Source organism: Neofelis nebulosa, chromosome 10 (assembly GCF_028018385.1).
Source record: "Neofelis nebulosa isolate mNeoNeb1 chromosome 10, mNeoNeb1.pri, whole genome shotgun sequence".
Classification (NCBI taxonomy): Eukaryota; Metazoa; Chordata; class Mammalia; order Carnivora; family Felidae; genus Neofelis; species Neofelis nebulosa.
In genome coordinates this window covers 85254163-85281612 of record NC_080791.1, presented here as the reverse complement: position 1 = coordinate 85281612, position 27450 = coordinate 85254163, and the positions used below count along the sequence as shown (strand labels likewise).

The 27450-nt window shown below is 36.8% G+C and overlaps 1 protein-coding gene across 2 annotated transcripts in view; it reads left to right on the top strand.

Moving 5' to 3' along the window:
• The window catches only part of DCDC1 (doublecortin domain containing 1), a 484783-nt gene that overhangs the window by 428757 nt on the left and 28576 nt on the right, over positions 1-27450 (top strand). For both annotated transcript variants that reach the window (XM_058688531.1, XM_058688532.1), the window contains 8 exons: positions 4725-4818; positions 7197-7367; positions 14301-14486; positions 16359-16562; positions 17878-18079; positions 21208-21360; positions 22077-22178; positions 27134-27270. In XM_058688531.1, the coding sequence (XP_058544514.1) occupies positions 4725-4818; positions 7197-7367; positions 14301-14486; positions 16359-16562; positions 17878-18079; positions 21208-21360; positions 22077-22178; positions 27134-27270 (1249 nt within the window). The remainder of the gene's footprint in view (positions 1-4724; positions 4819-7196; positions 7368-14300; positions 14487-16358; positions 16563-17877; positions 18080-21207; positions 21361-22076; positions 22179-27133; positions 27271-27450) is intronic.

Below are 27450 nucleotides of genomic sequence, written 5' to 3'. Positions count from 1 at the left end.
CGGAAGCCTAAAAGATCTGGCATGGTCCCCACAGAGCAGGCAGGGCGTATATCTGAGGACTTTGGATTTTTTATTTAATGTAGCCAATAATTTTTTATCCTTCTCAAAGAAGAGAGAGTGAAATCAAATGTAAATGCTCAGTAGTCTCTAGACAGCGTATCCACTGTCAATTCAGATAAGAAATAGGAAATGTGACCTACTTGGTTCATAGTTTTCACTGACTGTTGAAGTTGAGAGAAAACTGGGATGTCATCTAATTTTATTTTTATGATTTGAAAGGATCAAGCAAGAGCTTTAAAGAGTCCCCATTTAAAACTTTTTGCAGTACTTTTTATTAACTCAGTCTTCTGCCCCTCCCCACATCCCATGCATGCATGCAGTTGGTCACTTCCATCAAATAACGAACTGATATGGTTTCTGCTTACACAGTGAAAAGGAATCCTTACCTTAGCAAATATATCGATCCAATCCAACCCAATGGCTGGCCCATGTCTGGATCCAGATTCAAGCCAACCACTGTCAAAAGGTTATTTCTAAGACAATCAGAAGAAATTTAAAAGTCTAGGTACCAGATGATATGAAGGAGGTCTTATGAATCTTGTTGAGTGTCAAAATAGTTTAATGGCTATGTTAAAAAAAAGAAAAGTCCTCGATCCCACGGTCCATTGGGTTCGAGCCCCGCGTTGGGCTCTGTGCTGACAGCTCAGACCCTGGAGGCTGCTTCTGATTCTGTGTCTCCCTCTCTCTCTGCCCCTCCCCTGCTCATGTTCTGTCTTTCAAAAATAAATAAATGTTAAAAAAAAAAAAACATTTTAGAATAACACTTTTTTCCCCATTGCTCCTTGGGGGTAAATTTATTTCACTGTTTGGAGATGTCTCTGCCAGGATTTAAGTCAAGTGTAAAGAAATTTTATAAATAAAAACATTAAAAACCTTTAAAAAAAAAGAAAAGTCCTGACCACTTGGATATATATTGTAGTATTTATACAGAAAATTAAGAGATAGCTCAGATTTGCATTAAAATATTCTAGCAAAAGCAAAAATGTAAAATGTTATGGGGGAATGGATGAAACAAGAATGGCAGAATGTTGACAACTGGTAAGTCGTGGTGGTTTCTTAGATCATTCTCTCTGTTTTTGTGCATATATGAACATTTCTTTAATAAGAAAGAAAACAACTCCTTAGATTTTAGATTGGTTTGCTTCAAATTCTACCGTTAGTCTTACATGGTGGGGCTCCAGGGGCCTCTTCAATCTCTTGAAATCTGTGCAATACATATTTTTTTTCTGGGAAAGAGCTGTGATTTTCACTGGATTCTCAAAAGATATGTGATGTGAGAGGTTTTGGAATTGCTTGGAGGCAGATTGCATAAGCTTCAGCAGGCGGCAGCAGCAGCCCAGCGTGGGCAGGACGGGAGTTAGCTTTACTGTGTTCACTGTCTGAGGTGAGCCAAGCATTGCAAGGGACGCTTATTGGGCTTATTTTAGAAAAGGCTGAAAAGCCAACCTGTAGCTAGACCTGGTGAGTGTGTTCATTTGCCCCATTCATTCTAGCTAAGCTAACTTTACAACAGGGAGCTTTAGAAGCAGGCTTTTGTCCCCGTGATTGATTTGCTCTATGGGACCAGAATTCATTCATTCTGCTGCAAAGGGTTATTAAAGGCAGTGTTTTTAGGTGCTGGTGCTTTAGCTAAGAAGAAAAGAGATGAAAATCCCTGCCCTGACCAAGCTAGTGCTACCCAGCTGTACATTTCTGGAATTTAGCCATACAGCGTACTGTATCATAGTGGAGGTCCTACTCAAGCCCAAGTTGGACTTTGTGACTGATCAACTGGGGTGGGCACAAATGGGGAATGAGAGAAGAGACCTTGAGACAGGAGAAAGTCAAGCATAATGAGTTTTAATTCCGAAATATTTCCTTATTGGAAAAGGGAGTGAGTTCTGAGTCCTGCTAAGTGTTTGTCACTGGTTTTGCTTTTCATCTTGAGTGCTGTGGATAAAGCCTGTGAGGAGGGGAAGGCCTTTTAAGTAAAAACAGAAAGAAATTTGCCTAAAACTCTGTGAAACATTGGAGCACCACCAGCACTGCCAACATAATGGGAGGTACCAAGTGGCGATCACTGTGCTGAGAATTTTCTACCATTAGTCCTTCCATTCAGTCCTTTGGATCTGGGATTATTTTTTCATTTTGGCCTCCTATTTAACATATAAAATAATTAGGAAATCTTATATCTTAAGCAATTATCAGCAAAATCTCTTCAGGGAAATTACGGCTGTGAGAACAAGATCTTTCTGGGACAGCACATGGTCTAGGCTAGAAGTGCAAGAAATGAGCAAGGGGCACGGAAAGGTAGTAAGAAATTGCCACAGATGCATTCACTTGCTTTCCAGCCACACAGAAGAATGATCCAGGTGAACTTTTGAGATAACCTGGCATCTTTCTCCCATTTTCAACTCTGGCAAAATCTGAGTTAATCATTTGGCTTCTAAAGGGAAATATGAAATACTACTCAGGGATGAAAATCCCCTCAACAGGACTTAGAATTATACAGGGGGAAATCCTGTGTCATAGAATTTGGAGCTAAAAAAGATATTTAGAATTTTCTAGTCTTAATCACTTGATTTCAAAACTAGGTAAACTGAGGCTCAAGAGATTAAATGACTTGTAAGCACTCATTCCTTGGGTTAGTGGAAGGGGCTGTGGTGTCGTGCTGGATATTCCTGAGACACAGACTAAGTTCTCACACTACTGTTTGGCACAGAGTGGGTTTTAGGTACATGTGTATAAACTCAAGCTTCCTGCAGAATGTAAGCAGTCTTGCTAAGGGCAAGTGCCAGTTGACTGTACTGTTCAGAAATGAAAAGAATAACCAACACTATCCTGGCTGAGCATGGCATTGAAGCATGAGAGAAGTTGCTGTATCTGTTCTAAGCAGCAGAAACATAGACAGCTAGGTAACTAACTTGGCGCCTCAGTAGGTCATTGCAGGAAATGTACAATCATTCATTCATGAAAATGCAAGACACAGACTGTGCAGAAGATGAGGCTACACAGGTGAACAATATAGAATACCAGTTCTTGTTCAGTTTTTGTCCAGTATTGATGAACTCTACAGAAGTATTTGATAAAATCCAATACCCATTTTTGACTTAAAATGATGCATCATTAATTAACAATAGGAGGGAGAAATACATTATAAGATTAATAGTGATTAGAGGAATGTTTAAAATTCTGTTACAATTTTTCCTGTATTTTCCAGTACTTTGTAATTCTTTACAATGGGACTGTATTGTTTTATGTTCATAAGCTTAAATTAGGTATCTGGAATTTTTGCAGTCTTAAAAGGAGAAATATATTACTTTTATACCAGACCCCCACTCTCACATCATTAAATTTTATAGGACAAGTTCTATTTTCCACAGCAGGAATGCCACTGCTGACGTGTAGTGTCCCTATGTTGACAGACACAAAGAATTGGTTTTTTCTGTACAGATAAGATCCTTGAATGTTTGGCTTATTTTTGCTTTTAAGTGATGCAAGGAAAAGAATTTGAGTGTTTTAGCCCAATCATTTCTTCCTTTTTTCGGAGCTTTATGTAAGCTCCTATATAAGATAACTTAAAAATATTCACATATATCTTGGAATTTTAGGGAATACTCCCTTAGAAAAAGAGAGTTCATGGAAAAGCTATAAAAAAAATCACAACCATTAATAATAGTAGTTCATTCTAAGTGATGTGTGCTAGGCAATGTTCTATGCATGTTCTATGCATTAATTCATTTCATTCCCAAAGAGTCCCTTGAGGCATGCGCCATTATCCTATTTTACAGATGAGGAAACTGAGGCACAGTCTAGTTAAGCAAAACCATACAGCTACTGAGAGGTAGATTCTGTATTCAAACTCAGGCACTGTGGCTCCAGAATCCATGTTCTTAATCATTCTGTCACAGTGCTTCTCATAATAAATAGCAGGACAGGTGAGGAGGGCGTATAATCAGTATGGGTACAATCTGGAGACAGAAACCACACAGTTATTTAAATGGGATATGTAACATAAGGAATTACTAAACAATAATAAAGAGTAACTATCAGATATTTAAAAAAATCCTCTGTATGGTACTCTGGAGCTGACGGAGTTGAGAACAAATTTAAAATTGGGCCGTTTCTCAAAACTGGAATTCAGAACTCGTTAGAAAAAGTATGGGTGCAGCTAACTGGATGGCGGAAGTCTGTTGGTTTGCCTGGCCAGACCTGGTCTGCAAGGAGGAAGCAACATATGTGGGGGTACAGCTGGTTTGGGGGCACACAGGCATGAAAAGGGGATGGGATGCTGGTGTGGCAGAAGGTTTAGAGCATGTGATGTCCATGTCAGGAAGGCCACAAGCAAATGGTTACTAGGCCAGTCCTGTGAAGGTTCCAAGGGACTCCATATTTTTGGCACCTGGTTGGAGCAGAACAGCACTAGATATCCTCACTCCCAACTGCTGACCCCATGCAGCAGCCAGGAAGAGCAAGAGAGCCCCTTCCTCCTGCAGTGTTCCTCCAGCACTCTCTACTGAGAAAGCTTCACACTGTGCTTCTGTAGGGGAGAAATGCTTAAAGGATTCATATCCATTATCAGAGAGCATGTATGGAGCTAAGAGGCAACACAATGGGAAGTGGCACAGGGGCAACTCTGATCTGGTTATGCTACTTGATGATATGCCTAGTCCTGTTTTCCCAAGGACCTTTCACCTGGTGAGTAACCCGGACCTTGTGCTGGCAGTGTCTATGACCAAAGCAAGAAATGAAGTCTGTGGCTATCCAGTTATTGTTCAGGTAAGACATTTATAGACTAAGTAGTAATCATGGCCCTTTATTTAATTAAAGTTAAGTAAAGCCCTATACTTCCTTGTTGTGGAGAAAGACAATGGCTGTCATAGAAACCTGTCTTGAATGCTATTGTTAAAATATTTACAATAGTCTGCCTAGATTTCAAATTCACCATGTTCATGTAGCTCTTAATTTAGTTTAATCCAACAGATGGTGACTGTGGGCTTGCTGCATGTCAGGAGCTATGCTAGTTACTTAAATCAAATCCAAGGGCAAGCATGTGAAATTATCCCAGTAGCACTCATACAGTCTCAGTGGTGGGTATGGTCAAGTGAATAGCTGTTAGATGCGCGTGCTTTAAGCTCACTGATTGGGACATATGCAAGTCCCCTCTTACCTGGCAACTGAAGGGAAAGAGCATGGGCAAAGAGGTCTTCCTGAAGGATGTGAACTTATCCATGTTAATTCTACCAAGAGACTCATTTCAAATACACTTTTAACGTGCTTTTGCAAATGCTTACAGCAGCCAGACAATTTTTGGAGACTTCAGAGAAATCTGGGCTCATCTGAGTTTTGGGTAAAGAGCTATGGAGTTCTTTTTTCATGTTTATCTGTCATCCTTACTTATAACCAAAGACACACCCTAACTGGACATGTATTTTCCCTTGTTAAGACAAAAGAAAATTTAGGAGCACTCCTTCTCTGAATTTATTTTCTGTATCCTCTATAGAATTTACCATCTTTTTGTTGAATAGAATAACTGTCTCTAAATTACACTTGTTTTATTCCATGTTTTTAATAGCAATGAGGCAGCTTGTTTTGCAGGTCCTGAATCCATAATTGGGATAGAACAATCTGGACAAATATCAAAGCTTAATTAAGTCTTCTACGCTGATGACAAATATGGACTAAAATTTTATTCTAGGAGACATAGTGTGTATAACATTACATTCTTCCCTGTCCCGTGCCTCTTTGGCATGGGCCACAGTGAGATTAAAACCTCATGCAGATGCAAATTTAGCACCTTGATCAGTTTCATAAAATTATAGATATTGACATTTCCCCCTAAGGTTCCCATTTTTAAGAAATGCATTTGATCTTAAGGTAATTTGTATTACTTTTCAAGATTTTTTTCCTTTGCTGATATTTTGTTTTTATTTCTTGAAGCAATCAGTTTGTGAGAAAATATTAAAGTTCATGTGAAATAACGAAAATGAGGCACACTAGGCTAATGTTACTAGACCCCCCACTCTCTGTTCCTTGAAATACAGTCTTTGTTTTCCAGGCCTCTGAGGGACGCTCTATTGTCTGACCTATTAAATCAGTTCTTAAGACCCATTTATTTTCCTCTTTACTATCAATCTCTCCTTGGTAAAGTAAGTGCTATTCATTACAAAGTTCCTTGAGGTGTTGTGATATGTTTAGTTGGAACTAATCTACTGGCTTAAATTCTCTAAAACTGAAACTACTCATTTCTTTACTTATGCTTGAGCCAAGTTTTATAATTAGAATAAATATGCTGTGTCTGTTACATATAATACTGACTGTACTCATATCTTCTTGATAACCAGTAAAACAAATTAAAATAGCAACCAGGTACTATTTTTCATTTATTGAATTGATGATGTTTGAGCAAGAATGTGAGGAAAACAGGCCATTTCTTATACTATTGGTGTAAGTGTAAACCAGAATAACCTTTCTAGAAAGCATTTGGATATGATAAAACTTTATATGACATACCATAATATTTTAAAATGACCTTGTTATTTTATCAACACTTGTACTTGAGTTTGTTTTAAAGAATTTATCATGTATTTACATAAAAATCTATGATTGTTGATTGTTCTTTTGCATATAATAAGGAAAATCTGAGAAGCAATCTACATGTTTAACTATTGGGGATTAGTAAAATAAAATATCACTGAGATTAAATAGTATATATATCCTTTAAAAATATTAGGAAAAGGTTCATGGAATTGAAAAAAAAAAAAAAAAGCCCAGCGTGGAGCCCAATGCAGGGCTTGAAATCATGACCCTGAGATCAAGACCCGAACTGAGATCAAGAGTTGGACACTTAACTGACTGAGCTATTGAGGTGCCCCATGGAATATTTTTAAGTTAAAAAAAAAAAAAAAAAACTAATGCAATTACCAAATTGTGTGCATTTTGTGATTTCATTTTTGTAAATCAAAGAATGCATATTTATAAATGTAAAAAATGTTGTGTATATAATTATCGAATATTAATATGATTATTACTATGTAGTAGAATTGAATAATTATCTATACTTTTTGAATTCATGCGATGAAATATTTGACATCTATAAATAAATAGTAAACTCTCCTGTCCGCTTGACTCCATATTTTATCCTTTTTTTCCCCCAGCAATATAAACCTTATAACAATGGGACTTCCAATCAAAAGTGGAATTACATGGAAAATATCAAAGCTTTCATGGCCTTTCATAGCACTGCACTTGATAAGGAAATCACAGCAGCAAATTATGCTGGTATTTGTACATCCTCTGTGATTAAAGAGGAAAACATTGATCAACCAGTAAGTGGTTCTTTTCTACTAAGGATAAAAGGAAAACAGGAGAAAATGGACAATTTAATAAAGCCAGAACTTTTTTGTCCCCTAGAAAACCTTATATTCAGACAAATTAAACACTGATTTGTGAATGAAATCATTTAGACTCTGTGATTCTGGTTAGGAAACAATGAAGAAATATTTGTATTACCTACTGCTTATATTGTTTCAATGGCTCCCTATCATTACCACCATCTTTGGTCCATGATCAGTTCACCAGAACACTCACACATACTCCCACAGCTGTGCCTGCCACACTAGATGTCACTCCACTCCAGAAAGCATATTAAAATGTGAATGATTGTAAGTAACTTTAACTATATTGCATTATACCAAGCATAGGTCTAAGTGTGAATACCTATACTCTACTTTCTAAGGAAGTGATTCTTCAGATTTGGTCCTATAATTTTTATTAGTAAGGAATTGCTGCATACTTTACAAATACCTGAGGTATTTGTGCATCAGTATATCAAGCTTATTGATAAACATTGGCCTGCAGAAATCTCAAAATGCACACTGCAGGATTCTCCAAGATCCTCTTTACTCTGCTTCTCAGACATCTCTAAATAGCTGCCTCTTCTCCTTCACCCAAAATTCCCTGGCTCTGCTAAATAATTTACATTTGTCCAAATTTACCATACCATTCTGCCTGTCTTTGGTTTTGACTATGCTATCCTCCCAGCAACCCTTTTCTCCTTTGTTTGTGAACTCATACCAGGTGGCAAATATGCTGTCAGAGACTACCAAGATCATCTTCAAGGGAATCAAGTCAACTTGAAAAGGCTCCCCGTCCAAAGACAAAACAATTTAAGCATCAGTGTGTTGCATTGACATACATCAGATGTCTACTGAATGTGGCAGATTGACATACATCGGACATGTTTCAATCCATGTATTTGTACTGATAAGAATAACAATAATTCATTGATCACAATTAGATGATGCTTAGGAACAATTAGTTACTTTGACAACTAGGAAATAAAGAATCAAGCATTTATTTGTTTCCTTCCTTCATGAACTATATGTTAGGATAACAAAATAGTAGATGAGAAGTTTCACTCCATAGGAATTCATTGCCAGCTAAGAAATGAATAAGGTATGAAAAATTGGAATGTCGCTGTGTTGTGAACTTTGATAAAGTAATTGACCTAACCAATGATTATCAGTAGCTAATAGTATTACAGAGACACAACAGGTAACACGTACCCCTTGATGGAAGTATTTAGTACCACTTATGAAGTGTTCCTCCCCACAAAAATGTAACTGGAATTTAATCAAGTCTTTCATTCTAATAATTGACTAGAAACAAAGGAAATAGAGGAACTTGGTAAAAGACACAAAGACCATGTAGTCGTCAAAATCCCAACTGACAAAAAATAGACAACAAATAAATTACAATAAAAGAAAAGAGAGAAAGAGATATAGCAGGAACATGGAAGTTAAAAGAAATTTAAGAGGTATATAAACCAGTTATAATGTATTGACCTGATTTTGATTCTATTTCAAACAAATTTGTAAGAGGAGAGAGATGACTATAGAAATTTGAATACTGACTAAATATTTTGTTATATTAAGATAGTATCATTGTTAGTTTTAGATGTGATATTATAGTTATGATAAAGAATTTTTATCTTTTAGAAATATATACTGAAATATTTAAGAATGAAATGATATAATGCCTGGGATTTACTTCAAAGTAATCCAGGTAGGAGTGGGTGGGGTGCAGATGGAACAAGATTGGTAGTTATTGATAATTGTTGAAGCTGGGTGAAGGATAGAGGGTGGCTTATCATACATTGGTGTATGATTGAAATTTTCCAGTGATTATGCAACTCGTGTTTTTATTAAAAGAGACAGGAAAGGAAGAACTGTTCAGCTGGTGGGAAGGGAAAGGGGAGAGTAATTACAGAGATAGATGGTGGAGTCGAGGTTGAGTTTTAAAGGGTGGTGGCATGAAAGGTGGGAGGGATAGTGGAACAGTGGCTGTGGGTTGAGGTCTCAGTGAACATCTTGGAGTTCTGCTAAAGAAAAGTTTAACACTTTTAAGTACCAGAATTTTCTACTTGGCCATTTGGTTTAGAAATATTTTAAAAACTATTTTACGTACTTTTCCTTAACCGGAATAGGCAGAACACCATTTAACCAAGTCAGGGCCATCAATATGCTAGTTCCAGTGCCATACATCAGATAGTTGGCACATGGGCTTTACTTTGAACTCCTCCTAAAATCACACATGCAACTTGCTTTCTCCAAAATAATTCTTGAAGGCCATTTGCTGTCTTTCTTGCTAAAAAAGAGTGCAGCTTAGACGATAATATCAGCATGATTCCAACTATCTTTCTATAGAGATGGTTCTCTTTCTATAGAGATGGTTCTACACATAATATTCATTTATTTCCATCTAAGCATGAATGTTTTAATTTTCTGCCTTTAAGCAATGTGTAAAATGGCTCTTTTTTGCAAAATGAGTTCTTTAAGCAGAAACTCAAACGGCCTTCTAAGGTCATTTTTTAGACTTGAACAGTTTCCACTTTCAATGGCTTCATCAATAACTTCTTGTTTTAGCACCAATCACAGCACTCTTATTTCATCACCAGTAAACTCCTCAATTTCCTAGTCCACACAATCCAATTATTATTTAACTTTATTTAGTGGCCATCTTGTGACTTTGGGATATTTTCCCTACAGACCTTTAAAACTTGGTTGGATTTTAGTGAATCTAGACAAAATTTAGATTATTTTTGCTAACTTTTATTAATATCCAGATAGTAATTGGGGAAGCTGAGTATGGGTTCATGGGAGTTCACTATACTGTGCTGTTTTGTATGATTAAAATATTTTATAATAAAAAAAAAGTAAAGAAGGGAGTCCTAGAGTTTAAGCCTCAATGATTATAAAACTATTGCCTTTCTTTTAACCATATAATCAAGATGTTCTTTTATTTACATTAACCAAAATACAACTTCCCATTTTCTAACAATGATTTGCTCCAAAAGATCATAATTTTTCTTTCCCAAAAGTTAAATGATAGCCTATCTATTAGAAGTTAATATGATTAATCTGAAGAGTGCAATAATATATCAATTCTGGGATTCACAAATTAAAAACTTCTCCTGGGCCTGGGAGAAATTTACTCATACAAAGTCTCTAAGCCGGTGGTTAGTTCTTAATCTTTTTGGAGATACAGACTTTGAGCATTTCATGAAAATTATGCATATTCTTTTCCCCAAAAATGCACATATGTACACAACCACCTTTTATATAAGTTTCAGGGAATTTATAGACTCCCCCTGAAATCCATTTGGGATGTAGGCTAAGAACTCCTTTTCTAGACCTCATTCTAATGGATAGCTTAGAAAAAGAAAATGAATATGAAGTAACTATTACATGCTTGATCACTACTGTATGTTACATACTGATCAGTCTTAGTGATTTTCACATGTTGTCTCATTTAAATAATAAATATGATGAAGACACTGAATAATTTATTCACAATCACATTACTATATATATAGTAACAGTCATTATTGATCAGACTAACCCCATGTAATAGACCGTATGTCTGTAAGGCCAAATGAACAGATCAAGTTAGTCATTTCAATAAATCAAGGAAATTTTATAGAGAAAAGGATTAGTCAAATCAATTGCCTGGTATTCTGCACAGAATACCAGTAGCTGACTTACTGAACTTTAACAGAGTTTAAGTTCTACAGGCATACCAAATGTATTGTACTTTTATTTCCATCAGCAGTTTCCAAGCAGTATTAAGTGTAAATGAATTAATGAAAAACAGTTTACATTGTGTATATGTACCATTGCCAAAATAGAACAACTCAGAGATCATCAAACCTGTAGCACCACAGTGATGGGGATGGATGTTTTAATGAATGAAAAATATATTTTCTGGATACTTCCAATGGGCTTCTTTAGTATAAGAAAGAAAATTATTGGCATACGATTCCTCATGAAATCCTTGCTTTTCTATAGAGATGGTTCTACACATAATATTCATTTATTTCCATCTAAGCAGGAATGCTTTAATTTTCTGCCTTTAAGCAATGTGTAGAAAAATGGAAGTTGTAGGTACATACAGAGAAATCCATAGTAGAATTTAAGAATTACATCTTCAAAAGTATCATTTAAAGTTTGGCTTTGAATTGAGTTAACTCTACGTACTTAAAGGGAGTATTTCAAGTAATATGACAAAGGCAAAAAGAGCCAAGAACTTGGAGTCAGGAGTCAGTTTTACATTTCAGTTCTGCCATGTACTACTTAAGTATCCTTGGATGAAAACTTCCCTCTCTCAGCTTTTGTTTTCTCATCTGTAAGTTGATTGAGAATGGTATTAACTCTGGCTGTACTTAACTTTTAGCCTTGTGAGGACCAAAGCAAATTAGAGAGTCTATATAAAAGTACTTTAAAATTTTATTATGGAGATTTTCATACATATTCAAAAATATAATAGTGTAATAAATCCTCATATATTTATCATCTAAATTCAACTGTTATCAAGGTTTTTCAATATTTACAAACCCCAGACATGATACCATTTCACCTTCAACTTAAGTACACCTCTAAAATATTGGAGAATTTTCATACCTAATTATGCCATTATCACGCCTAACAAAATTAATAATACATTTTGGCTATCAAGTACCCTGTTCTTAATCAAATTTCCTAGGTTCTCCTAAAAAAATTATTCTTATTGTTGCTTGGTCTGAGTCAGGATTGAAACAAGGTCCTTGTATGACCTTTGGTTGTAGAATCTAGAATTTTCCTATAGGATGCCTCCTATTTGGATATGACTGTTTACTTCTGTGGCATTTTTATATTTGTTTCTGTCATGATTCCTGTAAAAGTAATTTAACGCTAAAGTTGTAATTAGATTTATGTTCAATATTTTTTGACAAGAATTGTCATGGACTTTACTGTGTATTTCATATTGACCATTTATGCAAGGGTACAATTTCTGGATTTTCCATTTTTAGTGATAATGGGTATCAGTGGGCATGATCACAACCGAATCTCACATTTAACAAATCTCCCAATGACTTTGCATCTAGTGTCACTCTTTGGTGATCTTTGCTTAAATCGGTTATTAGGAGTTTCCAAAGGGTCAATATTAGGGGCGCCTAGGTGTCTCAATCGAGCGTCTGACTCTTGATTTTGGCTCAAATCATGATCCCAGGGTCATGGCATCAAGCCCCACATTGACCTCAACACTGAGCATGGAGCCTGCTTAAGATTCCACCCCTCCCCACTTCCCCTCTCTGTTGCTCCATGCTCTCTCTCTCTCTCTCTCAGAATGAAAGGGGTGTTAGTTTTGTTTAATTCTGTCATTTTCCCAACATTTATTAGCTGAACTTTTTATTTTATTTTATTTTTTTAATGTTTATTTTTAAGAAATAGAAAGACAGAATATGAGTGGGGAAGGGACAGAGAGAGAGAGGGGGAGACACAGAATCCGAAGCAGGCTCCAGGTTCTGAGCTGTCAGCACAGAGCCCTACACGGGGCTTGAATTCACAAACTGTGAGATCATGACCTGAGCTGTCAGCCGGCCGCTTAACCATCTGAGCCACCCAGGCGCCCCTATTAGCTAAATTTTTAATGTAGGGAAGAATTTCAACGAGGTTCATCCTCTTCAAGTAGGTATTTGACTACCCAAAAATATAGTTTGTAAGTGTTGGTAGAATAAATGTTTATTCTTTCTATCTGACTTCTCTATTGTGGTATAATAAACAACCTGAAAACTTAGTGGCTTAAACTAAGAACGATTTTTTTTTCGCTCTGTTGGCCAATAATTTGGGCTGAGCTCAGTGGAGCAGCTCTTCTGGTCTTGCCCAAAGTCACTAATGTGACCCTAATATGTAGTCATCTCGTGGTACATTAGTAGGTTGGTGGTTCTATGGGGACTGGGTGGTTAACGATGGTCTCCCTCACATATCTGGAGGTTAGCAGGCAGTTAGCTGGGGTTCTTCATTCTCCTCAAGGCTTCTTAAGTAGGCTAGCTCAAGTGTGTTCATATTGTGGTCTCAGGGTTCCAGTGGCAGCCAAAAGAGAACCAGCTCCAATGTGCAAACACTTCCTAGGCATCTGCTTGCATCATCACATTTACTGATACGTTGACCAAAGCAAGTCACACAGAGTTGCTCAGATTCAAGGAAAAGACAAAAAGAGAAACATTTCTTGACTGGAAGAGAAGCAAAATCACATTTCAGAAGGACATGCAGACCAGGATGGGGAGGTTTTATTGTGGCCATGTTTGCAAATAATCTGCCACACTTTCTAATGGCCAGTTGTCAGAGTTATCAGTTGGTGACAGTTTACTTCCAGTGGACTCCAATAAGCTTCAATTTTGTTTTTACGTGTTTGTTGTTTTTTAATTGTTATATTTACTTATATCTTTAGCATCATTATGAGCTCATGGAACTTATATATTTAAACATATCTAAAGGGTTCTTTTTGTTGTTCCCCAGTTGTCCTACGTTGGGCCAGTGGAGGCTTCTTCATGTTGGTTCTTGTGTCTTTTTAACATGACTCCTTTACTCTTGGATGGCTTCTTTTCTTTCCAGGCACTACAGGACATCACTTGCTTATCTTATATATTTCTTGCCCCACATCTGGAACTGGCCATTCCTCCATGAAACCCTGATTCTTGGCATAAGTTATACTCATTGATGTTGAATTGTCATTGCCTCTAGTCTTTTTCAGTCAATAGAATTTAGAAATATGTTTTTTAATATAATTATTGGGGAGCAAAATCATTCATTCATGTTGAGATTTCAAATATAGCATTTGGGGATCATATAAATGCTTTATTCGTATTGTAAAGTATTCTACAAAAATGCTATAATAATTTAGATGCCCCTACATAAAAACATCTCTGTTCCTTTTTTTAGGGATACTATTATCTCTCACCCACTGGAAAGAGGAAAATTGTGCTCTGCTTAGCGTGTGGACGATCCATGAGAGCAGAGAAGCGGCTGAAGCAGTCGCTTCCAGGGCTGCCATTCCTCTGTGCCTCTGGCTCCAAGACCCAGAAGCCCTTCTCACGAGGGCCTTTCAAGGTCATCAGTGTGGCAAAGGTGTGTAATGACCTGAGCTCTGCTAATACATGTATGGCATCACTTTGGAAACTTTGACGCATTCATTATCTGCCTTGCACTCAAGTTCATCTCCACTCATCCAATTCATCTTCCTCTGATGCACCTTTACCATTCCACCTGCATTGATTTCCTTTTCCCCATTGTAATTTAAAATACATTGTCTATTAATAGTTCGATACACTCTTTGAAGTTAATTGGGCACTTCTGCGGCTTTAATCATCTACTGACACCTTCCACTGCTCTCTGTGTTGCTTTTAAATGAGGAAGTAACTGCAAATCTTTACTTAGCAGGGCAGCTTTTTTGTCTACATTCACAGGGAAAACTTTTTACTAGTATGGAACGTTTCAGGGGGAATTTGACATGTTGTTAATGATTGTTCAGGTTGGATGCTTGAATTCATGCATCCATGTCTAATACTATTTATAGCTTGTGGAGAAAAAAAAAATCTCTGCCACTTTCCTGTGATCTTAATTTAAAATGGCACCATTTAAAAAGTCCCCTCCTTCAAGTTTAGAGTAAGATGCGCTAAGGGGAACTTACACACCTATATAAAAAGAAGCAATTCCTAAGAGAAGCCTTCTAACTTGGGTGTGCTCTCTGGGGCTTGCCAGGTCCATTTCCAGATATCTTTCCTCTTTCCCCTAAACCAGATACACAGTGCAGGGTGGAGGGGACACCCTCCATCTGGAGGGGACATGAAGAGTTGCAATAAGCATTAAGTGCAACAGTAACTCTGATGGAGAAAAGAGGTCCTCTGGGGAAGTCTGAAGGCATTTGGCTTTGCTTTAATGATGGTGGGGTTAAGGGGGTGGTGGTGAGCTGATTGGAAAGAATCCCCAATGTTACAGCATCTCAAACAGAATTTTTCCCTCAAAGCAGCATCCTGAGTAGGGTTTGAAAGAGAAAGGTGAAGTGTGATATTTACCACCCTCATTATGGTGTTATGGGAAATCAAATAGCTATGTTCTGGGTTAGGAGATCATAGGCAACCCACCGCAAAGCAGAACACTGCTTTTCGGCCTTGCAGAGAAAAAAGCGGGTGGGTATCTAGTTAAGGTTGGGTCCTGCCTGTGCTCATGAATTCCTTAGACCATGTTACTATGGAATATCTTATCTTGTTCTCTACCCTGCTTTCTGCATCTGCTCTTTTGTAGTCTTGGGTTCTGCATGCTTTCTATAAGTTCTTATTGCCACGTAGCCCGCTGCACAATGTTTCCCGGAATGTATGCTTAGTAAATATGGAAGCTTGAGAGCCACTCAGGGAGACTTCCCTTAGCCTCCCTCTTATCTCGCTTGACTTGTGGAGTGTTGAGTAATCCTTTCTGCCCTTCTTGTCTTTGCTGCAATAAGCCAAAAGCCAAACCTACACATGGGGCTAAGACTGCACTCATTCCCCTCCCCCTTTTTCAGCCTGCCACCACAGGATGGGATCATCCTCAAGTTAGAGACCAAGAGGATATCTGTAGTGCCAGCATCCCATCACTTCAACCCCAGGCTTTCTCTGGCCCTGGCATCCTTCTTCCCCAGCTCCTGTCACAGGAGAAGGCAAAATAGAAAACAGGAGAAGCCCAGAAACACAAACCAGAGGCCTAAAGTCACCTAAGGACACCATGACAGGGCTGGGAAGAGAACTGAATTCTGACTCAATGTTCTTCTCACTGTGATATCCAAGACCTATAGCATATGGAGTAAGCATTTCAAAACTTAGATACCACACACATGTATATGCAGATATTTATTAAATTAAAAGATTGAAATATACCAAAGTAACAGAAACTAAAAGAAAAAGCTTGAGTAAACCTCTGTTTTGTTTTGTTTTGTTTTGTTTTGTTTTGTTTTGTTTTAATCAGGCTGATTTATCTTCTTATGAGGCTGAGAAAACGCTAAGTTATTATGAAGAACGTCTATTATCTTTACGGATGAAGACCTGCACACAAGTTGTATCTCATGGTGGTCTAGCAGCTATGCACCAGAAGGCAGTGAAAATAATTGCATACAAAAATGGAGATGGATTTCGAAATGGAAAGTTAATTGTTGCTGAAACATTCCCCACAGTAAGTGGCTATCACTTAAATGTTTCTTGCATCCTCAGAGGTAATGATAATAGTGATTCTTCTGACAAGAAGAAAGCAATGGGATTGAATGATAAATGTCCCTGGCCAGTTTCACTAATTTAAGTTGATGAGATCAAGATCTCGGTTTTCTTAAAGATATTCTTTTTTATTGTACTTCTCTGGATACAGACTCAGAAAAATGAGAAATCAGAATATGGTTTTTAGACTGGGTCCAGAGCAAAGATGTACAAAAGCAGGGGGAAGATAAAGCTACCAGAGTTTCTTCACTCTTGTGATAGACAGAATTCCTTTGTTTGTTTGTTTGTTTGTTTGTTTTTTGCCTTCCTTCCCATTCTACCTTCAAATTGTATGTTATTTGAATTTGCCAAGAGACACTACCTCATTTATCATTTGGAAAAAATGAGCACTTATTTGTTGACAGCTTATTTCACTTCATTCTCAAATTGGAGAAGCAAGAGTTGTGTTAGGAAGGAATATGTGGTTACTGTCATAGAGGCTCCTCCTTATAGTCACGGGAAGGAAGGAGAGTTCAAAAGGCCCAAACCCAGCTTTGTCCTTCCATTGCTTGGTGATTATCTGGGCAGTGCCTTTAACAGCATATTTTACAAGCAATGTTAAATATGATATGGAGTTACCCTGGAGACCTCCTTGCAAACACACAAGTACATACCTACTCATTCACTCACCTTTTTGGTTGAATACAAGTGGCTTTTTTATTAAGATATTGTTCAACAAACCAAGCAAGTCACAAAAGTTAGCAACTTCAATATTCACCCTGAGCTCCACAGCTGTATTCTGTAGTTTTGGGCAAAAATGTTAACATTTCAGCCTGTTTTCCTATCCACAAAATGGAAGTAATAACATGTTTCAGTTTGGGTTTGAAAGTCAACTACTCATTCATTTTAAAGCAGTTCATCAATGTGAAGTGTTACTATTTTATACCTTATAAAGCAACAAAATTGAAAGTGGATCTCTAAGTTGAACACTTCTTAGAAAATAAATATTCTGATGATAAAATATATTAACTGATTCATGATTAAATATATCAGCTGCTGTGTTAAATTTTTGGAGCTAATTTTCACAGCTTGAGTAAGGACTAATTTTGTGAGGTTATATCAGACAATCTAATATAAAAAATTATCTCTACTCAAAGATCAAATCAGTAGTTATTCACCTTTCCATTTCCCCAAATTAAAAGATTTTCTCAAATTTCTAAAATAAGAAGCTCTTCACAATTATTCCCAGCTCTATCCCTTTCTTCTCTAATCATTTCCTTATATTCTTTGTTATTAAGCTTCTTACAGAATGTACGGAGCAACTTGGTCTTGCCAGAGCAGCATCCAAAGTTTATACCAAAGATGGAACCACAGTCCTTTCCTTACGTGACTTGGTTTTATGGGCTCTGGATGAATCTTTCATCCAGAGAAACGCTGAGGAACCAAAGAAAGAGGCAGCCTCTGTTGGGACAAAAGAAGCAACTATTAAAAGTATGAAAGGTTGGTTATATTATACAAATCAGGATTTAGCTGATTCTCCCATTTTTATCATAAAAAAGTTAAATGTGGTTCTTTGATTCAGTCAGCCCTTCTACAATTATAAAATCACAGAAAGCTACTCTCATGTGAGGTTCTCATATTGCTTTTACCTTGAAGAATAACAAGAAACATTTTTTAAAAGAATGTCAATTTGGTGTCAGCACTGAAACAGTCAATAAATTGCCTCAAATTTATAAAATATGTTTGACAGTTTAGCTACTTTATGAGCAGCTTTGTTATTGAATTTGAAACCAGAACCGACTGGAGACCACTTAAGAAAGTGGGGTTTGATCAGTGCAAGAGGTGTTGCCCACCAGCTGCCCTAACCTGCCCCTGCCCATCTCCACTGCTTCTCTAAACTCCCAGAAGCTCCAGTGAAAGCACCTGTATTGCAGCTCCTAGCACATTGTGTTATAATAATCTGTTTACATCTTTGTGTGTCATTTTTAACTATGTACAACTTGAGGACAGGGACAAACTATGTCCCCAGCAACAGTTTGCTAAATGAAAATGAGTCTTGCTCACAGTGATTCACCAGAGTAATCTCAGCTTTCCATTGTTATACTGAGAGTCATCATTTAAAGCTTAAGAACTTGGGTTTTGGAGTCAGAATACTAGGATTCAGATTCTAGATCTGTCACTTGTTAGCTGAATGATCTTGGATAAGTTGTTTAAACTCTTGTACCTCAGTTGCCTCATTTTACAAATTTTACACTGATAGTCATGTAAATGTATACTCATTTGGTCTCATAGTTATGAATATGTATTCATAAGAGTGTATATGAATAGGAATTTATATATAAATGTGTATGTCACTTAGAATAGTGCCTGGTTGATGTTGACTAAACATCCAGTGAATAGTAGCTATCATTATCGTATATAGGATTGAGTAGGAAAAACCCACTTTTCCTCCTGTGTGTCTCTTTATTCTCACATTCTTATCACATTCACACTTCTGACACCTGATGTGTGGTGTCCCCCACACACACCAAGCAATTCTGCAACACCAGCTGGATGTCCTATAATTTAAGTCAATTCTGGCACTATCTACCTATAGTATCAGATCCCACAGGTTAAGAGCTTAGTCCCACAGACTGCACCCCCACCACCTCTCACTTCAGATATCCAGACCTGTGTTTCTGATCAATTGGCTTAAATTGGAAATTCCCATGTTTAAATATTCCTTCAGTTTGATTAATTTGCTAGAGCAGCTCATAGAACTCAAGGAAATGTGTACGTACTGTCTACTGGTTTATTATGAAAGGATGTGATAAAGGATACAGATAAGCATTCAGGTGGAAGAGATGAATAAGATAAGGTATGTGGGAAGGAGCCCGGAACTTCCATGTTCTCTCTAAGCCTGCCACTCCTCTCTTACCAGCTCCATGTGTTTACCAACCCAGAAAGTTTCCAAATCTTGTACTTTTGGCGTTTTTATGGAGAATTCATCATGTAGGCATAATTGTCCACTAATTCCATTTCCAGCCTCTCTTCCCTCTTTCAGGAATGAGAGTGGGGTGGAAAATTCCAAGGTTCTAATCATGGCTTGGTCTTTCTGGTGACCAGCCTTCATCCAAGAGTCTGTCATTAGAAAACAAGATACTGCTATCATCCAAGAAATTCCAAAGGATTTAGGAGCTTTGCATCAGGAACCAGGATCAAAGACAAAAAGAATCACTTAGAAAATTACAAGAAATTTAGAAGCTCTCTGCCAGGAACTTGTGGCAAAGACCAGTATATATTTTTTTCTATTATTTCATAATGATATTATTTGTCCTGTTTTCTAATGAGTTTTTAAAATTAATTATGTGACCTTTTAATGCCTAGATGATCATTAAAGCGTTTAGTTTGGCCTTTACTTGGCATATAGATATCTGATCTCTAGGTTCTGGCATATTATAATCTCAAAGGCTCTTCTTTTAATTTTGTATTTAAATTAAGTCCAGAAGTAATGTTATTCATGCTGGACTACTAAAGGGTGTGGCCATCCCTTCCCCTCTGTATTCTAGAGGTTATCAGGATCTAGAGGATCCTGAATTGTGGCTTATGTTATGCCATCAGTTTGTGTTGAGGGACTTTAAAAAAAACAGGCATCAGTCAAAAATTCAGTATCATGTTTATTATGGAGATGGTGGTTATGGGCACAGGTTCTGGAGGTATATGGCCTGGTTTCTAATCCTGGCTCTGCTGCTACTTATCTATGTGACTAAACCTCAGTTACATTGTAAAAAAAGGAATGAACCTGCCCCAGAGTATCATTCTGAGAATTACATGTGATAATGTATGCAGAGGTCTTAGTGACATGCCCAGCATGTTAGAAGTTCTGAATATTGCTCATTTCTATTGTAGGACACTGTTTGCTCTCTCACAAATAACCCCTTTAGGAAAACCCTGAAATAAATTTATCTCAGATCTCAGGAACCAGGAAAGTTGTATCTTCTGAAGAATTTATGACTCTGTGTGGGCCATATGAACCTTGATATTGTGTTTTCCTCTTTGCTTGGGCCACTGGAATGCTCAGAAGCCAAACTGTGCTTTACCTCTAGCAAATGGAAACACTGTGATTTTCATATCCATTTAATAATAAAAATATTATCTAGCATTTTTTGGATACTTGTCCAATTAATTAGACTGAACACTATTTATTCTAAGCACTTTCCTCTTTTATTTTTCCTTTTAATCTTCCTAACAGCAGAATGAGATAGATACTATTATTCATTTGAAAGATGAGGACACTGAAGCATTTTATCTCTGGCTTTAGCCTAGAAAGGCTTTCCCCCTTTCCTTAGTTTTCTTATATTTTTATTTTATTCCTTTTCAGAGTAGCTATTTTGGTTAGCCACCTCAGATTTCTGTCACAACTAGGTAAAGTGTAAAAAAGGAATCTAAAAATATATTTACAATCAGAGTAGTTTAAATTATTTGATTGCATATGAAGTTTCTGGTCAAATTTATGTGTTTGCATCTGATTAGGTATCGCCTATTTAAATCAAGTCATTAATAAGAAAGGAAATCTTTTGAATAAACAAATGAACTTAGGAGGCAAATTTATCCATTGTGCAGTGGTAAATGTGTCATTTGTTTCCTAGAAAACCCAAGAACAAAAGAGAAAACCACATTATTTCCAAAGTCTGTGACATCTGATGGTTTGGATGGTGTAGATAAGTCTTTGCTCACCCTCATCCTCAGAAATCCCATTGCCATCTGGGTATCTTGTGGTGAACCATTTCTATCTCCAAATGGTAAGTTTTTTGTTTTTGCTTGCTTTCAAGCAAGTGTATAAAAGAAAGAGAAATAAATTTTATGCCACCATAAGAAAAGAATTAAATGTGTACAATGTCAACATAATAACATCACATTTATGCACAGAACAGGAGGTCCATCAATTAACATGTGCACAAGGATAGCTATGCTCCTTTATTTGCACAGTCGCCTGCTTTTTCTTACTGGAATGGAGTATTCTGCATGGAAAAATGTCTAATTTAGTTGATAAAGAGATCCTTGGTCTATAAGACTGAGAATAATGGTATACATTAGAAAATAACAAATGAGTTTAATTCACACTGAAGACGACCTGTCTGCACATTTTCATTTTTAAGAATTGCACCCTTTAGGCAGTAGGTGGATGTTTAAAAAATGAATGGTTCCAAGCAAGGCTTTCATCACCTCCAAATAGTTTGTGGAGGTGGAAAATGAAATATGGCTATTGCATATGGTAAATCTATGTAATAAAACAGCACGGTTCTTCTTTTTTTTCCCCCCTCTCCATTCCATAAAGAAATGCCTTAAGCCTGTCATCTTTCAAATGAGGTTTCTTTTAATGACCCTTACCTTTTAATTACTTATTTCTAATTGAATCTATTTCTTGCAGCAGAAAGTTCTTTATAAATTATTGGCTTGCATGATAAATTACTGTTGATAACACAATGCAGGATAAAATATCATGTATTTTTTCTAGCTTTGCAGAAAGTAGAAAAATTAGAAAAACAGAACTGGCTAAGAAAGGACAAAATTTTGGCTGATCTAGACACCATGAAACACAAAATGAGGCAGTTAAAAGGTCAGTATGAACTAAATCAAGTATCATCGTATTTATTTCTAAATGTAACCCCAATTTACTGGTAGTTTTTTCCTACTATTAGATACCAGATGTTTAACTGAGTACCATAAATATTGTGCCACAAAAGTCACTTGAGCCAGTCTAAAACCTAATAATGTATCTTCTAGTACTGATTGTATATTTGTAATCTTTATATTAAAATGAATATCACATGAATTATAGGCAAATTTTTAAAATTAGGAGACTGCCTGAGTCATATAGCCCCTATGGTGGGATTGAAACAGTTGCTGAACTGACATTTTGTGGGCTTTGAAATTAGGTCTTAAACAAAACTTGCTGTCTATTCTTTGGGAATTACTGGGGACGAAGTGTTTTTTTTTTTTTTTTTTTTTTTTTTTATTTATTTTTGGGACAGAGAGAGACAGAGCATGAACGGGGGAGGGGCAGAGAGAGGGAGACACAGAATCGGAAACAGGCTCCAGGCTCCGAGCCATCAGCCCAGAGCCTGACGCGGGGCTCGAACTCACGGACCGCGAGATCGTGACCTGGCTGAAGTCGGACGCTTAACCGACTGCGCCACCCAGGCGCCCCCGAAGTGTTTTGTTTTTTGTTGTTGTTTTCTATGTTTGTTTTTTTCAATAATTTGAGTGAGGAAATACTAAATTCTTCAAAGGTCAATGTCACTATCTCAGAAGGGCTTCTTTTTTTCTTGTTAGGCAGCACAAAATATGCTATTCATAGTCAAAGTGATCAATTGGCAATGTTTGTTCTCCTCTTTCATTCTCTTTGTCAATGAATCTTAGGTTCTGGACCTTATACTATTCCTAGCACTTGAGATATCATATGGTTCTTTGGAGAGAAGTAGTGTATTGTGGACTTTAGTCTGGAAAGGAATATATTTCAGGCTCCGTGATTTCTATAACAGGATTTCAACTCCTAAGGATGTGCACTGTGTATTGTTGAAAGCATGTGAATTTTATTTCAATAAGCAACGCAGCTACTTGTAAATGCAAAAGACGGAGCTCTGGATTGAGATGACTACTATTCAGTTCTTACCAAAAGAATTATTGGGTCTAAATGAAAAGCCTCTATTATGACTGATAACCTCTACTGCTTCAACTACTAGTCATTTTCACTTGAGTATCCCATAAGCGTGTCCAAAACTAAAGTTATCATGTTACCACCACTCCAATTACTACCACTTCATTTCTTCGAGCAGTGGATGCCACCACCATCTGCCCAGGTGTTCCATCTTAGAAACCTGGGAGTCATCCTTGGCATCTCCCCGTCTCTCACTTTCTCCAAGCAAGTATCAGTAAGTCTGGTGGCTTCTAATCTATTAAATTTATCTCAAATGAATTCTGTCTTAATCCCCAACCGTATTATCTAAATTCAAGCTATTGTCATCTATTCTTTGGATTACTGGAACAGCTTTGTAACTTGTCTCCCTGCTTCCAGTCTTGACAGTAGTTTCTATTCTATGCTAATGACGATGTTCTGAATCTGGAGTGATCAGGCAAAAATACAAAGGTGTCATGGTGCTCCAGGCATAAAACCTTTCAAAGCTCCTTATTATCTTTAGGACGATGAAACTCCTTAATGTTGCCTTGCACCATCTGGTTCTGTGTGAGTTTCTCTCTTTCCTTGTCCACTCCACTCCACCAGTTGGACTGTTTTTCAGTCCTCCAGATGTACCAGGCACTTTCTTAACTCTGGGCTTGTGGAACAATTTAGTTTCTTCTGCCTCAAGTTTCTCTCTCTCTTGTCCTCTTGGATTGCTTGAACTCATTATATACTTTTCAGCTTACTCGTTGTTCTTCCTAAAAGCCTTCCTTTTCCATGTCAGGAATAATGTGGTTTATCACACCTTGAACTTCCCCTGTGATAATTGTTATCACATTAATATTATTACCTGGTCATGTGACTGTCTTCCCTATGATACATTATAAATTCTACACCCTTCCTGTTTGCTCTGTGAATAGTTGTAGAATGACTGAATTAAAGAATGGTTGGAATTTCAACCATTCACTCCACTGAGTTTTCTAAGGTCTATTCCTATATCAAATTAAATCAATAAAAAGCAACATACTAAAAATGGGACCTGGCAGAGCTGCCTTTACTGTATGCTGATTTTGTATCATGTCTTCAGCTTTTATTATAATTAAGTACTAAAAAAAGTGTTTAAAGTTCAGTTGGTATCATCTACAATATCATGCTTGACAATAGTCTCTTTGGTCAGATGGTGTCCATTATGGAGGAATCCATTAATGAAATTTCTCTTAGAATTTAGTGCTAAGATAAATCTTGTCTCTACTGACAAACTGTTATATTTTCTGCTATTAAATGTAAATTCAATGCATGCTTATAAAATACCTACTATGAGGACAGGCTTTTCTAGTTGTTGGGCTTAGGAAGATAAATAAGAACAAGTCAAAGTTCAGTTAACTGCAGTCCCTGTTGGATAATGAGCTTCTTGAGGATTGGATGAAAGAGGAGGTATGAGAGGTATAAATAGTGGCTAAGTAGATTATTTTCCATTATTATAGCCATTGGTAAATGCGACACATGTTTATTAAGCATATGCTATGTATAAAGTACTATGCTAAACTGACTTTACATTTCATTTATAAGTATGGTCATTGCTAATATTAATCACGATGCTAGTAATAACTTTGTAGGGTTTTTATGATTAAGTAACAGATGTCAAGTATTTACTGCATGCATAGCACATAATAAATACTCAATAAGTATTAGAATAAAGGTTCCTGTGAAGGCAGCCCATTTTCTGACTTGGGGTCTTAAAAACTGATCAATGAAACTAAGAAATGGCAGATTAGGCCAAAGTATCATCTTTGTTACATATAAAGACAATGATGGAGCATTTTATTTAGTGTGAGAGCTAAATGGATTTGCCAACTAAAACCTCAAATGAGGTTGACTTACCCTCCCAGCCATAGATAATGCTGAAACAGTGTGGGCCTCTAATCAGGGGAGGGGTATGGGGGATCTGTACAGGTGAGATTTATAGTCTGAAAGAACAGCAAAGCACTCATGTTTTCTAGTTTTCCCCACTAATTGTTAGCTATTATCATTACTTTCCCCATAGATCATATGAAATAAAATAGGATATATGGGAAATGTAATAAGAAAATAAAAATAATTTAATCAATACATTTTGCCTGGTTTCAATTTGTATTCTTACCTACATAAATAATAGTTTGTTATGAACATCTTTTCCCGAACCAAAACCTTTTGTGATGAATTTATGTCTCTATGAAAATTATAGTGCAAATGCATTAGTTTTTTTTAGAGACCATTAGAAGCAAGTTGACAAAAAACAAATAATGCATAATGGTTTTTGTTCTTTTCCTACATTCAAATCCTGGCTCTTAAGAGTGTAAATGATAAACTATTGCTGGGCTCTCTTTAGTTGAGCAAAGTTTTAGTGTTCAAAAGGCACTATAAATAAAATACTTATGTATCATAAATTAATGTTGTCTCCACTTTATGAATAGAGTAGGCTAAAAACTATATTTGCGTAAATTTGCATTATGTATTTTTCTCGTACCACTGTGGTCTTCTCCAAATCATGTAACCTAATGGCATTGCCACTGTAATTCATTGGCTGACTGGTTCAATTATATTTTCTCCACATCCATAAATTGCATAGAATGCTTATTGGGTATATAGAATTCTGGTTTCTCTGAAAAGTCATTGCTGCCATTTATTTTTATTGCTGGATCTGTTTCCACAAACTTGAGCTTACAAGAACACGAATGCTTTATTCTCTGAAAATACTAAATTATTTTCAAAGAGTTTTGTTTATGGTCATGGTCTGAGAATCTGCACATCAAGACTCCCTTGGCAACAAAATTAAAACCCAACTTTGTGTTAGAATTTCTATTATTTTATCCACCTAAATGTTACTTTCTCAGAGAAGCCTTCTCTGGCAGTTGAGACTAAGCACTGAGCTTAGTGTTACATACTTTTATATAAATGCACTTCTCTGGTGCAGCACAGTTGCAATCAATTATTGGTATAATCATTTCCTTGATATCTGCCTTACCCACCAAACTTGAGACAGGACTAAATCTTGAGCATGTTTGTATTTGCATTATCTAGTGCAAAGCCTGACTGATAGCTAGTGTTCAACATAAGTTTCTAGAAAGAACATGCAAGAGGAAGCATTATTTGTACTTAAAAAGTTTAGAGATCAGTATAAGACTCAGTATGAGTTTATCTTCAACATAGAAAAAGAAAACAATTTGATAATTAGGATTTTTAAATCTCTTTTATAACAATTTTAAGTGGACTACTAGTTAAAAGAATGCATATGTTCAAATCAACACATTTATTAAATTATGCCTATTATTCTTTGGAGTACAGTATTCCAACAAATATTTTCTCTTACCACAGCTTTTTAACAACCTAAAGGGCACAGCAGAGGTGTCAGAAACTAATCGTGCTTGCGGGTATTATTAGATGGAAAAAAAGGCCTTCTGTCTCTTGGGTTAATATTATTTTAGAAGTACTTAATCCCCAGGCTGCTAAGCTAATTGTTGGGGAAAGGCTTATTATTAGTGAAGAGAACAAAACATATGTTCCATGACTGGAAGAGATGATGGGCTATATAGGTCATGGATTCTATTTGACTAAATTACCACTGAACCATATCGTGCATGAGAGGCTGGGGCCAGTGTGGAAGTCAGCATGTTATCTTTCTTTTCCATCTGTACAGTGAATATGCATATCCTGGCTGTTTGAAACCTCAAGCTGCCATATGAAGAAGCATTGTTAGATATTATTACCTTAGGCATCTTTGCTTTTATGATATATTTAGTATTTTAGCCTATGCTCCCAAGTGGAATGATTTATGCGTAGAATGCCAAACCAATTTATTTAAAATCTGAAAGCCCATCTTTGGAAACAACATTACCAGGGACTTCTTTCCCCAGGGCGGCGAGTAGCAGCATGTCAGCCAGCCGCCATGGTTCCCAACAAAAACCCTGTGCAGCCGGTGGTGATGGAAGGAGGATGGACCGAGAAGACTCAAGAGGAAATTAAACTCATGGAGCTCATAAGACATACAGAGGTGCGTTCTTCAGGACTCCAGACGTTAAAGACTGCCTCTTTAATAAGGTTTTAAAAGTATAGTATTGAATTTTAAAATTACGCTATTAATATATCCTCAGCATCTGGTCTGTTATGACCACATAAGCATATGCCAAGCATTGAGTTGGCATTTGGAGAGTAGTTATCTAAAAGACAGACA